The sequence below is a fragment of the Cinclus cinclus genome, chromosome 4 (genome assembly GCF_963662255.1).
Source record: "Cinclus cinclus chromosome 4, bCinCin1.1, whole genome shotgun sequence".
Taxonomy (NCBI): Eukaryota; Metazoa; Chordata; class Aves; order Passeriformes; family Cinclidae; genus Cinclus; species Cinclus cinclus.
In genome coordinates, this window is record NC_085049.1 from 67,599,378 (window position 1) to 67,613,961 (window position 14,584).

The 14,584-nt window shown below is 47.1% G+C and overlaps 1 protein-coding gene across 1 annotated transcript in view; it reads left to right on the forward strand.

Annotated features, from left to right (window-relative positions):
* The window catches only part of PLXNA4 (plexin A4), a 392,054-nt gene that overhangs the window by 237,866 nt on the left and 139,604 nt on the right, over positions 1–14,584 (forward strand). The window contains exon 4 of the mRNA XM_062492432.1: positions 11,553–11,653. Coding sequence (XP_062348416.1) covers positions 11,553–11,653 — 101 coding nt within the window. The remainder of the gene's footprint in view (positions 1–11,552; positions 11,654–14,584) is intronic.

The window sequence follows — 14,584 nt, forward strand, 5'->3', positions numbered from 1 at the left end:
AGGGAAGTGGGAGAGCTGTAGTCATGTTCTGTGGCCAGATGGGAAAAGAAGGACTAAAGACCCACTTTTTTTTCTTTTTTTAAAATTAATTTTATTTATTTATTTATTTGCTTGTTTGGAAGTGGGAACATCCTCATTGGGTTTGAGAGCACCTCAGAGTTAATTTATTAGTAGGAAGGTTAAGGAATAACTTGATAAGGATCTCTGAGCATCTTCAGGGGGTGAAAACAGGAGGTTAAAGGGTTCTACAACCTGGAAAAGGAAACCAAAATAAAGAGGTCAAAGCCTGGTGAATGAACATGAAAAATAAGGTGTGTGCAAACTTTTTATTAGCTGCTGGGACATTTGGAGGACTGTCCCTTTCCTGGTATCTTCACATCATAATGGGAGCTCTTTCTAAGGCAAGATGCTTCAGCTAAACCCAGATGATCTGATTCAGCCTAAGAGTAGATGGGTAGTGGCCTGTGATGTACAGGAGGTGAGAACAGATGATGTAGTGGTCCCTTCTGATCTTAAAAGTTATGCATTTATATGATCCCTGAATTAAATATCCTTGGGCTTTCATTTTATGGCAAGATGAATGCCTGGGAAAGCTGGGGAAACATGTGTAGTGCTTCATCCACTGAAATATGGGCACTGGGATGGAGCAACCCTCACTGCACTCAGCAGGAATTCTGCATTTCAAGCCCCCTTTGGGAGTTAAAACCACACAGAGAGGGAGCTGGGCTTTGCTGGGATCTCCCCTCTAATTCCACGCTGAAACAAACAGCAGGGATAGCTAAAGACAAATGGATGTGCCCCAAAATAGTGGCCTGAACCTCTTTTGGCAGCACTAATTACCCCCCAAACCTTGAGGACTCCCACAGGTGCCAGCTGAGCAGGGAGTGCTTTCTGCTTTTTATTCCTTCCATAAACTGAGACATAAATTCAAGGGCTTGGGAACTGCCTGCTTCACATTTTCTCCCTGAATTCTGCTTAACTCTTGAGTGGAACCCTCAGGGATGCTGCTGGTGGTGAGAGCTCTGGAGAGGCAGAGGTGCTGTGATAGCCCAGAAAGCCCCAGTTTTGGGGCTGTGGGTTGGGTTGGTGTGTGTTTGCTCAGGGACAGCTGCAGGAAAACATTATCATGGCTCTCCCTGCCTCACATCTGAAGATTTTGGGCTGCAGATAACCCAGTGTGACCTCAGAACTCTTCAGCTGATGTTATCACTCCCATGGATGCTGCCTGTGGAGTTCCTGTCAGAGAGATTTGAGGGCACTGCATGGAGAATGAGGTGTAAAAGGAGAGGAGCTAGTGATGAGAGGAGAAAATTTGGAGGGGGGAGTGTGTGAGGGTGTCTGGGGGCAATCCAAATGCCCCTTTTTGTGTCAAGGAATGTGGGCTCTGAGGAGCTGTGTGAAGATCAGTGCCATTGCACACTCAGCTAAAAGCAATTGAGTTTAATAATTTACCTGCCTCTGATAAAACAATCATGGGTCAACCTGATGTGTTGTGTTTGTCACCTGGGATGAGCCCAAGGGATTTGGACACCCTGCTCAAGGCAGTGGTTTCATAGTTTTTGGTGAGATAAGGGCCTGAGAGCCCAGGGAGGGGGCAAGACAGTGAAGAGTACAAAGAGAAGACCTCGACCACCATGTAGCCCCTCCTTTTGCCCAACATGTGGCTAAAAAGGGCAAATAAATGGTTAAAAGAGAAAGGGTGAGTACAAGTCTGATGAGGAGTGGCTCACGGAGCTGGGAAAGGGGCTCAGCCTGAAGAAAAGGAGGCTCAGGGGGGACCTTATGGCTCTGCACAACTCCCTGACAGGAGGGGACAGCCGGGGGGGATTTGGGATCTACTCCCAGGGAACAGGGACAGGAGGAGAGGGAATGGCCTCAGGTTGTACCAGAGGATGCTTAGGCTGGATATTAGTGAAAATCTGTTAATGGGAAGGGTGGTCAGGCATTGGAGCAGACTGCCCAGCGCACTGGTGGAACCACCATCTCTGGAAGTGCTCCAAAGCACATCCAAAGTGTGGATGTGGCACCTGGGTGGTGGCCTGAGGGTCACTGGTGGCCTTCATAGGGCTGGGTTGGACTTGAGGGCCTTGGAGGCCTTTTCCAACCTTAGTGATTCTGTGCTCAGAGGTATGGGGTGGTTTCCATGTGGGAGGTGATTGAAGAAGCAGGAGCTCCTCAGCCTTGAAGGAGGTGAGCTGGGGTATACGGAGAGGTTGGCAAACATGGGAGTGGCACAAGGGGATGGATAGGAAGTGACTGCTCAACATCTCTGCAAATACAAGAATTACAGGGCATGAAATTAAACTGTTGAAAAATCAAGTCCTGAACAAATGAAAGCAGGTGATTCCTTCAAGCTGTGGGCTCTGGATCTGTGAAAATCCCTGGCAAAGCATGCTGTGGATGCAACAATGTAATTTCAAGGATAAACACAAACAAGCGGATAAATAAATTGCTCTTTGTGTTATGATGGAGAGACAGACAAGATGCAGAAGTTCCCCTGAATGAAAATAGCCAAAGGCTGGGCAGCTTCTGGGGACTTAAATGTGTTTGCCCTGGTATTATGCTTTCCTTTTAGGCCATGGCTGAAGGAACTGGGATGTGCGGGGTGTTGGTCCCAGCCAGTACAGCTGTTCCTGTGTGGAATGATGGGGTATTAAAAGTCATATTGTAGCTGAAAAAGGGGCATTTATCAAACTGCTTTAATTTCTGATAATGCTGGCAAGGATTGTGTCCTGCACAAGGGAGTTTGCCCAACACAGTCCTTCAGGGACTGCCTGGGTCAGGAGTGATGGAGCCAGAAACCTGGGATGGGGTCAGGGTCCTGGGGGACAGAGAGACAGAGAGAGGAGGCAAAGTTCCTCCAGGAAATTGGATGAGGATGAGTATTAGGATGGCCCAGGCAGATACTGAATGTGTAAAGATGGGATTTGTAGTGGTGACAGGATTGAATTGCTGGGAATGGACACAATGGGATGCCTGAGAGGGCTGCTGAGGAGAATGAATCAATGGGAAGATGCTCACTGATAACTGAGGATAAGGAACCCTTCCCATGATGGGGTGTTGGAATCAGATGATTTTTAAGGTCCTTTCCAACTCAAGTCTTTCTCTGATTCTGTGACGGGAACATCTGGAAAGACAGTGGAACAACAATGACCTGGAAAGCACCATCACCAGCAGAAACAACTCTTAACTTCTCCCTGTCTTTTAACTGTTCAGACCTCCACCAGGAGCCTTCAAGGTGTGCTGGTCTTTGACAAAACCATTGCAGTGGCATGAATTCCTTCACAGGTCCCAATTAAATCTATTTATAGCCTTTTTGGAGCCTTGGTAACAGTCTTTCCCTTGCTCAACAGCCACGCTCCCGTGGCCACACAGGCACCAGCTCTCATTAAGCCTGGGCTGGCCTTGCATTAATTGTGACATGAGGCTCTTCTATTTGAAGACTTTTGAACACAAATGTTTAGCCAAACCTCATTTGTTTCACAGTTTACAGAGTGAAACACTTGACCAGAGGATCAGGATTAAGTATAAGCAAGGCAGGGGAGGATGTGAAGCTACCTGGATGCAGCAGGGAGAAACAAGGATGGAATTCTGCAGGCAGAGGAAGTCAGCCAGAGCTGATGATTTGTAGGGTGGGGAAAAAGGTGGTTGGCTTCATCAGGTTTGGGTAAAATCACCTCTCTCTCCTTCCACACCTCTGAGCTGGTAAACTCTGATTTTTTCAAGGAAATGGAAAGATTTCCCTGCCTTGTGCCAATGGGATGCAATCCTAGCTGAGGAAGGGTTTGGCAATCTTAGTAAGGGAAAAATGAGTGAATTCGGTGGAAAGCTGAACTGAAACCTCCGAGTGTGTTGAAACACTTTTCAACCTCCAGGATGCCAACCATGCTCCCAGCAGGATGCTGCATCCCCTGCTCCTCCTGCTGTTTTTTGGGAGAGGAGTCACTACAGAGAGGAGGAATTCTCTGAAGAAAGGACAGGACGGGCTGGAGGCTGAGCAGTTGTAAAGGGAGAACTGGGAATCTGCCAAACCTTTAAGAAAATGACTGAGATAATCTTTGTTATCTGTCTGTTCCCTTGTAAATACAGCCAGAACAGAGAGCAGGGATGAGGCTGCTGTGACAGAGCAGATGGGGAAAGGCTCTTGCTCAAACACAGTCCCTGTCACCACACAAGAGCTTCAGAGTTCTGCAATGGTTTACAAGCTATGGAACACAGGGGGTTTCCTGTAGCACTCTCCAAGAATTAAAGAAAATATGTTTTGTATTGTGACTTGTTATTCTGGTGCTGCGATTAGGAAGAGGGAAGGTCTGAATGTGTTTGAGGATTGTTCTCAGTGACGAAATTTGAGGAAGAGCAGAAAAGGAAGTGTGGAATTGGTGTGGGAGTCGCGTCACCCAGTGACCATGGTGTGCATTATAAAAGTCTCCACCTGACCTGGCTGTCCAGACTCCTTCTTATTCAGTGAACAGATACAGGCACATCCTGGGTGTGATTTATCTCATCCCTGCTTGACATCTAAAATGGAGAGCAGAAAAATCCTGCCCTGCAAAAGGTCTCTCCTTCAACAGAGCATGAGTTTCTAGCTTAGAATTAGACTCTGATGTTGCAGACAGAGTTTAGTGACAAAGCAAAGCCCTCACTTTTCACCCCTGCCATGACAGAGCTGTTCCCTACAAGCTGCAGGACTGACAGGTTTGATAGATCAGAAATGAAGCCCAGCATGGTTTACATAGAAAACCCCTGATTTGAGGGGTTTTCTGAGCCAGCTGCAGGGCTGGGTCCTGCAAAGGGATGTACAAAGAGAAGAACTGCACTGCAAGGTGTGCAAAGCAAATTTCACTGCTGTAGGAACAGCAATCTCATCCTGAGAGCTTCTGATGGGAACTGCCAACCCTCAGCCCTACCTCAAAGTTTCCTGGAGCTGTTTCCACACAGGCTGTGGGCATCAAAACTTTCTATTCCTCTTCTTGCTGTACCTCTGCTGGTGTGAGTGTTGTGTGGTTGTGCCTGGGGATTTGCTCTGGCAGTGCCAGAGTGGAGAAATCTCTCACCAAAGGTACCCAGAACAGAGACAGGAGAGGAGGAGGAACAGCAAACACACAACTGGAGGAGGGGGCCCTTGGTGAACAAGGATATTTGATCAGGTAATTTGTCCTGCCACATAGCTGGACACTGACCCCCACTTTAATTATTGTGTCATTTGTCCTTGACAGCTACTGCTGCTTCCAATTAACGCTCTTAATTAAAGCCCCCAGTTTTCCAAAGATGCAAGCATGGATTTACTGGGAAGAAAGCTACAATGAAGAGGCAGAGCTTGCAGGTGTCTGATGAGAAATGACAATCCCTGTCCCAGTGGGACTGGCAAGTTGTGCTTATCCTGCAGAAGTGGCAGGCTGGAATCAAACCCAGATCCTCATCTCCATCCCACAGGAGCAGCTCCTCTCCCTACCAGTCTCCCTGTGTGTGGGTCCTGTTTCTCAACAGGGTAAATAATGTGCTTCAGCTCCCTGGGCTTTGCTTTTACCTGCTCCTGCTTTTTTTACTGGATCTGTAGGTCAGGCAATAAGGCACAGGGTATCAAACATGACAGAAGAAATTCAGGTCCCTTTGTCCATAATTCAAGCCAGAATAAAATCAGCATTTTGGGATGCTGTGCAGGTGACTGAACACCCTCACTGACTGTAAAAGGCACACAAGTGCTTCAGCCTGTGGTTCTTTCGGATGTTCTTTTGCTTTCCTCTATTTAATAAACTATATTATCATGAACACTCTATTCAGGGCTTTGAAATCAAGTAAGCTCCAGTCTTAATCTTTCTGCAGTTTTTCAGGGCTGGCTGAGCCTCGAGAGATAGCAGCATTCACAGAACCCACATGGCTTGACAGAGCCACTGTTCAGCGTTTCGGAAATGTATCTTTTGACTGTTGGGAAGGAAATTGGCTACTTAAGATGCCTTTTTGTACATTTAAATTAACTTAGTCCATCAGACTGAATAAATCCTGCCACTGTATTAACATCCAATTATAACAACAGAGATTGAGCAATGATTCAGGTTTTGACCAGAATGTTGGCAGTTTAAGGGGGAAAAGAAGTAATGTATATTGAAATAAAAAAGTCAAAAATGGGAGCCAGAAAATTGTGACTGAGCACATAGCAGGAGCTTTTGTGAATATATAATGGCAGAAGCAGGAGCCAAATTTCTACCAGGATTAACTGTTGCTGTCTATCAGATCCAAAAAACTCAATCATTTTGTTTTAAATGACTTTGTAACTCATTCATACTAGAAATAGGGAGGGGAAGGGAGGCTGAGAGCTGGAGAATCTGCAGTTTGGAATTTAGGCAGGATCAGAGGTGAGGTGCTGTGCGAAACACTCTGAAGGAGCAGTCGAGCTCTGAACTATTCAGCACTGTTTTAATGCACATTTGTGGTTTTATATTGCACTGAGGATGGTCTGTTCTGTTTCCCCTCTCGGTTTGTAGCGTGGTTCTCCCCTTCCCTCAACCCCTCCCTTTTCCCCCCTGGCCAGCCCTGAGTGGCTGTGACCTGGGGTTCCTCTGCCCGAGCTGGGATTGAAAATACCCCGCGTTTCCCATGCTCTCTCTCTTCTCCCTGGACCCCTTCAGGACAATAAACTTGGATTATCCTGGGAAGGAGAACCTCCTCTAATCTTTTGCCTTTGTTCATTCTGGATAAAATCCCCTTTCTCTCTGACCCCGAGCTAGCAGAAGCAGGTCAGAGAGACCAGGGGAACTCCAGCAGCTGGAGCCCAACGTGCGGCTCGAACCCACGACCCTGGAATTAAGAGTACCATAGCACTTTGCAGATTTTTCCAGATTTTTGAGATGTCCTTGTGAGCCAAAATCTCGTGAATGATTTCTTTGGGGACCACTGAATGAATGTGTTGATGAGGTGAAATATCTCTTCAAATCCTACTGCAGCCATGGCAGCTGCTCTTTGTTCCCTTGCTGCCCTTGAGGAGGACATGAGATTCACCTTCCCCTTTTCCAATCCTGGCTCTGGGATTGCATCTCACTCTGGCTCAGAGATTATCTATCCTTCTGCTCTGCTATGGGCAGATCTTTGGAAGCACAGAAGCTCCTGCATGTTCACCAGGCGTGTGGACAGGCATCTGAAGGGACATTACCTTCATATCTTCAATATTCCAATGAACCCAGAGCCTAAATATGTTGTACTTAATAACCTGGTGCTCGCTGAGCAGGTGTTACTTGAACTTCCTCCTCAAGCTTGCTCAGATGCCATAAACCCACACCTTCAGGGACACTGAGAAAGCTCCTCCTTCTGCTGCTGAGACCTCACCTTCAGCTTCAGCTCTCCTTGATAAAATGGGGAGATCTGGGGATAGAATCAGGGAATATCCTGAGTTGGAAGGGACCTGTGAGGTTCATCCAGCCCAGCTCTTGGTCCTGCACAGACACCCCAGAAATCTCACCCTGTGCATCCCTCAGAATGTTGTCTAAATGTTTCTGGAGCTCTGGAAGCCTTGGGAATGTGCCCATTCCCTGGGGAGCCTGGTCAGTGCCCACCACCCTCTGGGGAAGAACCTTTTCCTGATATCCTGTCTTTTTCTAATATATGGGATATCAGCCCTGAGAAGAGCAGCAGTCTGTTCTTACATCCATACATTGCTCAGGCACAGTGAGGCTAAAATATCAATGAAGCTATGACCACTGCAGGAATATTAATTATTCCAAACTGGCTTCTAGTGCCCCAAAATGCAGGACACTTTCCTTTTCTAATCCTGCTGAATCCCTGGTTATATCTGGACAGAACTCTCAGGCATGTGGTGGATTCTTGGAGTTGTTGTGCAGGGCTAAAGACTGAGCTTCAATGATCCTTGTGGGTCACTTCCTACTCAGGATATTCCAAGAGTCTGTGATATTTGCTGCAAAATGTTGGATGCAGGTTTCACTCCCACAAAGAACCAGGGTTAGGGACCCTTACCAAGGCTGGGAAATAACCTTGAAGAGCTTTTCAGGCTTTCCAGGGATGGAGAAGGGGTGGAAGGAGTAACCACAGCCTGGTTTACCATGGAGATTTCCACCTCCAGCACTGCCTGGTCCCTTCATCCAAAGCTCTGTAACTGGGAGGCTGCATGGACTTCCCTTTTGCTCATATTTTAGTGGCAGCACAAAAAGATGGCTGTTCCCTGCAGGGACACAGCTCTCAAACCCTTCAATGTGGAAAGCTGAGCTGAATTAATTACTGTTTATGCTCCAAAAAGGAAAATAAGACCTCTGATGTTCTTTATTTTCTTGATGTTCTTCCTCTTTTCAGCAGACGACCCTTAGGTGGCTTTTCTTTCAGTTGCAGCTTCTTTTTTTTTGTGTGGTTTCTTTCTGCATTAATTGGAAGGTCTGACACTTCCAGCCCAAGACATTTATCAGTGTGGTACAGTTTTAATTAATCTCACAATAAAGCTTCTAGAGGTGAACTCCTAAAAAGATTTTTAGGGCAGGAATAATGCACATGGTAACACGGGACACACTCTGGTGGGACTGACTGGATTTGGGATGTGGGAAGCTCGTGGCACAAACCTTGTGGGCTCTGGGACAGCAGCACAAGCCAGATGTGCTCCTAAAAAACCCACAAAATATACCCAAACACACTGAAAAGAAAACATTTTTGCAAAGAGGAAGATCTGGGTTCTCAGTAGGTTCCTCCTGCCACTGGAACGAGCTTGGATATCCTTTGATGACTAATTAACTAATAAGAGTAAAACATATGGAGATCACCTTTTATCTACTCTTTTTAGAGCAATTTGCCAAGAAATGGCAGATTTCAGTCCTTTAGGACTTCTTTCTTGTACCTGTATCAGAGCCACAAGTGGATTTTGACTCTGAATATTCAAGCCAGAATCACCAGGTGTTGGAAAAGTTCGTTTTCTGATCTAAACTTCTTAACCAAGGCTCACTTCTAACAGACAGGTGCAAACTGGCTCAGAAATGAGGTTGGATGGAACTATCTAGAGCTAATGAGGATAAATCAAGCAGCACCATATGTCAAGCTGAGGGTGGTTTGGGTGGGAACTGCAGAGCCAAACCCAACTGTGCTCACAAAATTCTAATTACCAGGTGGGAATTGCATCTGGATTGATGAATGGCAGTTTTAAAGTTTTTCAAAACTAAATTATCTGCTTCTTTTTTTGAGTTGTCTGGTGGCCACAGTGTAGACATGGCCAAGCTTGATGTGATGGAGATAAAATAACTCCCAGTATATATTTCTCAGGTGGAAATAAGAGGTGGGAATGGCCCACATAATAAATTATAATGTCCCCACCTTTTGGGATCTTCTTGTAAAAAAATTTATGTCTCTTTGGAATTTGGATTCAACACAGACTATTGGGTTCAACAAGTTTAACTGGGTGAAACCCTGAGGCTTAGAATTTATTCTTCATTAACAGGTGATACCTTCTTGCTCAGAAGCTTACTTAACAAACTTAATTTTTCATAGAATCTTGGAAAATACCTTTAAGATCACCAAACCCAACCATTAATTCACCACTGCCAAGGCCACCATAATTAAAGAAGTCTGAATGATTCCCTCCCTGTCTTATTCTTCTGACTTTTATTGGTCTGTGATATGTTTTTATGCTCATGGCAACAGACTGAGAAAAGTGAGTTTGTGTTGGTTTTTGTTTGAGTCCCCCCACTTCTCACTTTTTCTCTAAAGGCTTTCAGTAGCCACAGTCAGTTCCTCTGGGTGACTTGGCACAGACAGTGGTGCAATGCTAAATAAACCCCAACATGTTTCTACCTGAAGTTTTCTAAAGCTTCTGCCACTTGCCAGAGGCACAACTGCACATTTTCAGCTTTTGCTTATAGACTATCAACTGGGATTTCTGGGTAGGGGTGAGAAAAACAATTTCTGATACAGCCAGAAAAGGTCTTCATACGGAGCTGGATTTTTGCCTGATATATATTTATATTAAAATTAAAAAAAAAATTAAAAAGACAGTTCTTGGTTCATTTACAAACACAGTCAAGATGGATCTTTGTCACTCCACAGCTCAAACTCTCCTGAATGTTGTGCCAAGTAAAAAAATGTCCCTGGGATCCAGGTGTATTCCCTTGTCATTTGTCAGGAGTAACTGTTCTGCAGTTTAGAGCTGGCAGCTCTCAGTGGTGTTTCATCAGGATAATACCACACTCTGTCATCTGAGGGAATAAACTCTCCCTGCTGACAGGAACTGGGGTGAAGACACCAGCAATTGACTGGATATTACAGAGGCTCTCTGAAGCTTATTCAATGGAAAAGGGACTATCAGGTCATTGGGCCCAAATTGTGTGTTTGGCTTCAAAAGCTGAGAGGGCCTTACAAAACCTAAGAGGAATCAAAAGCACTGGTTTGTGAGACAGGAGGTCAGGCTGGGCAGTCCCTTCAACCTTTGAAACCTCTCGCTGAAGTACTTTAATTAAAAAGGAAAAATAAAAGGAAAATAGATGATAAAATGCAGTATTTTGGCAGTGCGTGGGTGTTCCAGGTCCTACTCTAATGCCTTCTGAGCTGCAAAAGCAGGGCCAGGACAAGCAAATATCCAGCCTGGTAGCCTTTGTCTTTTTCCTGCTGGGAGCAGCTTCTCCAGGGATGGGACAAGTGGTGGCTGGAAAGATGCATGGGCAATGGAGAGTGGAGCTAACACTTTCCTGGGACTGGCAGTGGGGGCTGGTGGTGGCAGGAGGTCATGGTGGGGAGACAAAGACATCACAAGACCTCAGTCCTCACAGGAAGCCAGAAAGCACCAGAGTCCAAAACCAGAGAGATCAGTAAGACCCAGGGAGTTTAACTTGCTGCAGAAGATATGTTGTCCAGTTGAAATAATTTAATTTCAAGGTACCACATCCCCACAGCCTGTCTGATTTGCTGATTGCTGGGAAATCCTGCACCTGAAGTCATTTGGCAATGGATGAAGGGAGAGGGCAAGGCCACAGGGGATGTGGAGCAGGATGTGGACAGGGACTGCAGCAGGCTGAGCCCTGGAGCAAGCCATCCACATCCCTCTGCCATCCACATCCCTCTGCCATCCACATCCCTCCTGCCATCCACTTCCCTCCTGCCATCCACATCCCTCCTGCCATCCACTTCCCTCCTGCCATCCACTTCCCTCTGCCATCCACATCCCTCTGCCATCCACATCCCTCTGCCATCCACATCCCTCCTGCCATCCACTTCCCTCTGCCATCCACATCCCTCTGCCATCCACATCCCTCCTGCCATCCACATCCCTCCTGCCATCCACTTCCCTCTGCCATCCACTTCCCTCCTGCCATCCACATCCCTCTGCCATCCACTTCCCTCCTGCCATCCACTTCCCTCTGCCATCCACATCCCTCCTGCCATCCACTTCCCTCTGCCATCCACTTCCCTCTGCCATTCACTTCCCTCCTGCCATCCATATTCCTCTGCCTGCCCTTTGCCTGACCAGCCCTTCCTGTGGGAGAACAGGCACCTGGGGAAGGGGGCAGGGAGGGTGACACCTTCATCAAGCTGTTCTGAGAAGCCTGACAGCTTGTCCCCCTTTCCTCCTGCAGCTCACCAGGGTGCCTGTGGAGTCCTGCAGTCAGCACGAGACCTGCAGCGAGTGCCTGGGCTCGGGAGACCCCCACTGTGGATGGTGTGTCCTCCACAACACGTGAGTACCTGCTGGGGGGGTGGTCTGCCACCATCCCAGCCCTCCTGCTCCATCACCTGGCCTCCTGCTAACACTGGGCATGCCTGGAGAGGCTACCTGGACAGTGTCAAAGGAATAACGTGGGGGTTTATTAAAAGGTCTTCAATGGATTCACCTTGGGCAGTACAAGAGCCTGGCAGAGGCTACACCCAAGATGGACCCTGAGTCACGAGTTTTCACACTTTTATAAGTTTTTGGTCCATTTCCATATGGGGGTTAATTGTCCAATTCCAGCTCCAGGTTCTGCAGTCTCATCTTCCCAGACTGCTCTCCTCAATTCTCTGCTGTTTGCACTTTTTCTATAAATGACACATTTTATGCCCAAAGCTGTAACAGTGTCCTTGGTTCTGAGGCTGGAAAAGGATTGTTTAGTCTGACTGAGCTGTGATGAAAACTTGCTAGCACTTTCTATGAAATTCAGAGTTACACACTAATGTAGTACAGAATCTGGAAAATGTGAAAGCTAAAACTTAAGACATCAAGGTAGAGGGGAAAAATGCTGTCTCAGCCCCTGGCTGAGCCAGGTACCTCCTAACAAGTCTCTGGCACTTGCTGGGGACAGACTTTACTTAATTGTTTTTTCTGGAAGATGAGGGGGAAGAAGGGTGGTACAGCCTGGACAGAACTTCTCCCCTGCTTGATCCACAGTTTGCTGACTGCACCAGCAAAGCAGCCTGAGCAGTTTTGAATTCAACACTCCAGCAGCTCTTCTCTAGGTCACATGTTCCTGGTGGTTTCCCTTCCATTCAAGGGAATTTGACTCTGGCCATTAGCCCTTGTCTCAGCACCTCCAGCTTCCCACTGCTGGCCTGAACCTCTCCTCTTTTGGACTTGTCATGATCTCCATTGCCCTTAGAGAGGAATCAGATCCCAGTAAACAACATGGGATCCACTCCAAGGTAGTTTTCTTTAGGACCTTATGGTTTAGCAGGTCCTCATTCCACTGTCCCATTATTTTGCTGTACTGATTTGCTGCCTCACAAGGAGTACTGGATCCAGGTGTCCTCAATATTGGGATATTAGTTCATTGGCTTGTTTTTCACTGGGTTTTTAATGATGCTGTTGAACTTGAAGTTTCCTCTCTGCAGCCTTTCCCTGTGATCTCCTCCTGCAGAGAGCTCTCTGACAAAGTCGTGGAGAGGGAGCTGCTGGCTTGGCTGAGCTCCTGGCTCTGAGTGGCAGGGAGGTCTCATTTGCCAAGCCCCTCTCAGCAGAGACAGTGGCTGGGAAGTGCATTAGACCTGTCTAACCCAAGGGTCCAGCTGAGAGTGACTCTGCAGGGTGCTGTCACTCCAGACCTCACAGTGTCCTTGGCAGCCTTGGAGGGTTTTTCTGATGGGCCCTGCTCTTGCAGCATGTTGGTCTTCTCCCTCTGAGTTTACCTGAATTCTTCCTGTTGAGCTGCAAATTCTCCAGGTGGAGACAGGGATCCAGTTAAGTGATAGACTCTGCTACCTCTCCTTGCATGAACAGAAGGGAGCAAACCTGGACCACATTCTAATGTTCTGCTGATGCTCTGAATCCTCTGGTTCTGTCAACTTGTGTGGCCCTCATCCAAAACCACTGCAGTCTGTCTAATTTCAAATAAGATATGGGGGATCCATCCCAAAACACGGTAAAAAATGTGGCTCATGCTCTGGGATTGTTCAGGAGAACCTTGGCAATCCAGTCCTGAAATGTGGTGTGGTAAGAGCCCAGAAAACTTTCATCCTGCTGACCTGAGGATATTTCCATTTGATACAGAGCTTTATGATGAGAGCTTTTCTTCCCATCCCACCTCATCCTTCATTCATCCTCCAGGACACTGTGTTTGCTGTCAGTGAAGGGACAGCACAGAGATGTGCAAGCAGCTTAGAAAGGCATGAATTTGTTCATTGGTTGTACCACAGCAACGCTGGATATTTCATCTCCTTGCATCCAGAGTCAGTGGCAACAAACAATCAAAATGTGCAGCAATAAATCCCCAAAAGGAGAGAGAAGGGGCACAGACAACTGCAGAGTGGGCAGCAGCTCATCCTGAGGAGTACTAGAAATGAAACGGAGGGTGATGGGTGGGGTTGGCAGATTCAACTTGGTTAAAAAAATTCTCCCTGGAGAGGGATCCTTGAGGGAAAAGTGTGGCTGGAGGCTGGACCTGGCTGATGGCAGTGTCCCCATCACTTAACCTCTGATTCCTTATCTGGGAAAGAGAAACACCTCTTATTTATGTACCTCACGGCAGGGTCACTGAGATTGATTCCCTGTGGGGTTTTTTTTAAGCACTTTGAAGGCAAATGTTATCAAATCCTGCTTCAAGTCTGTTGCTTCCCTTCAGTTTTCCTCACAGTTAAGAAATGTGATTTTCAGTCCTAGTTTGGGAGGGGTTTTCAGTGCAGCCTCAGGTGTTGATTTCTGAGTCTCAGTTTCCTCATCCTTTTGGGCAGCCCGGAGAGCAAAGGAGCCAATTACATCCCACTCAACAGGTTTTGGCTGCACAGGCTATTCAGGGTAAGGACACTGGCATACTGAGTCTCTAATTAGAAATTTTTGCACATCAGAACCCCTCAAGACTCATTAACAGACTTTTCCTCAAGTAAGATACATCATCAACAACTCCTGCATGATCCCTGGGGGAAAATGCCATAAACATTTCCCCTCCTGGTTTCTAGCCCTTCCCTCTTCCTTCCCAGTCAGGAATCCCAGGGGATTCCCAGTGCCGGGCTGAATCCAGAGATGTGGGAGCTGGTGGAAGGTGTGGAGGAGGCAGCTGGGCTAGGTGTGGGTAGAGCAGGGCTGGGAGCCAGATCTGTGGGCAAAGCCACACTGTTCCCTCATCCTCCCCCAGTATTAACCATCAAGAAGAACAGTGGTGGGCTGGGAGACAGGTGGACACTGCCCTGTGGGTTACAGCAT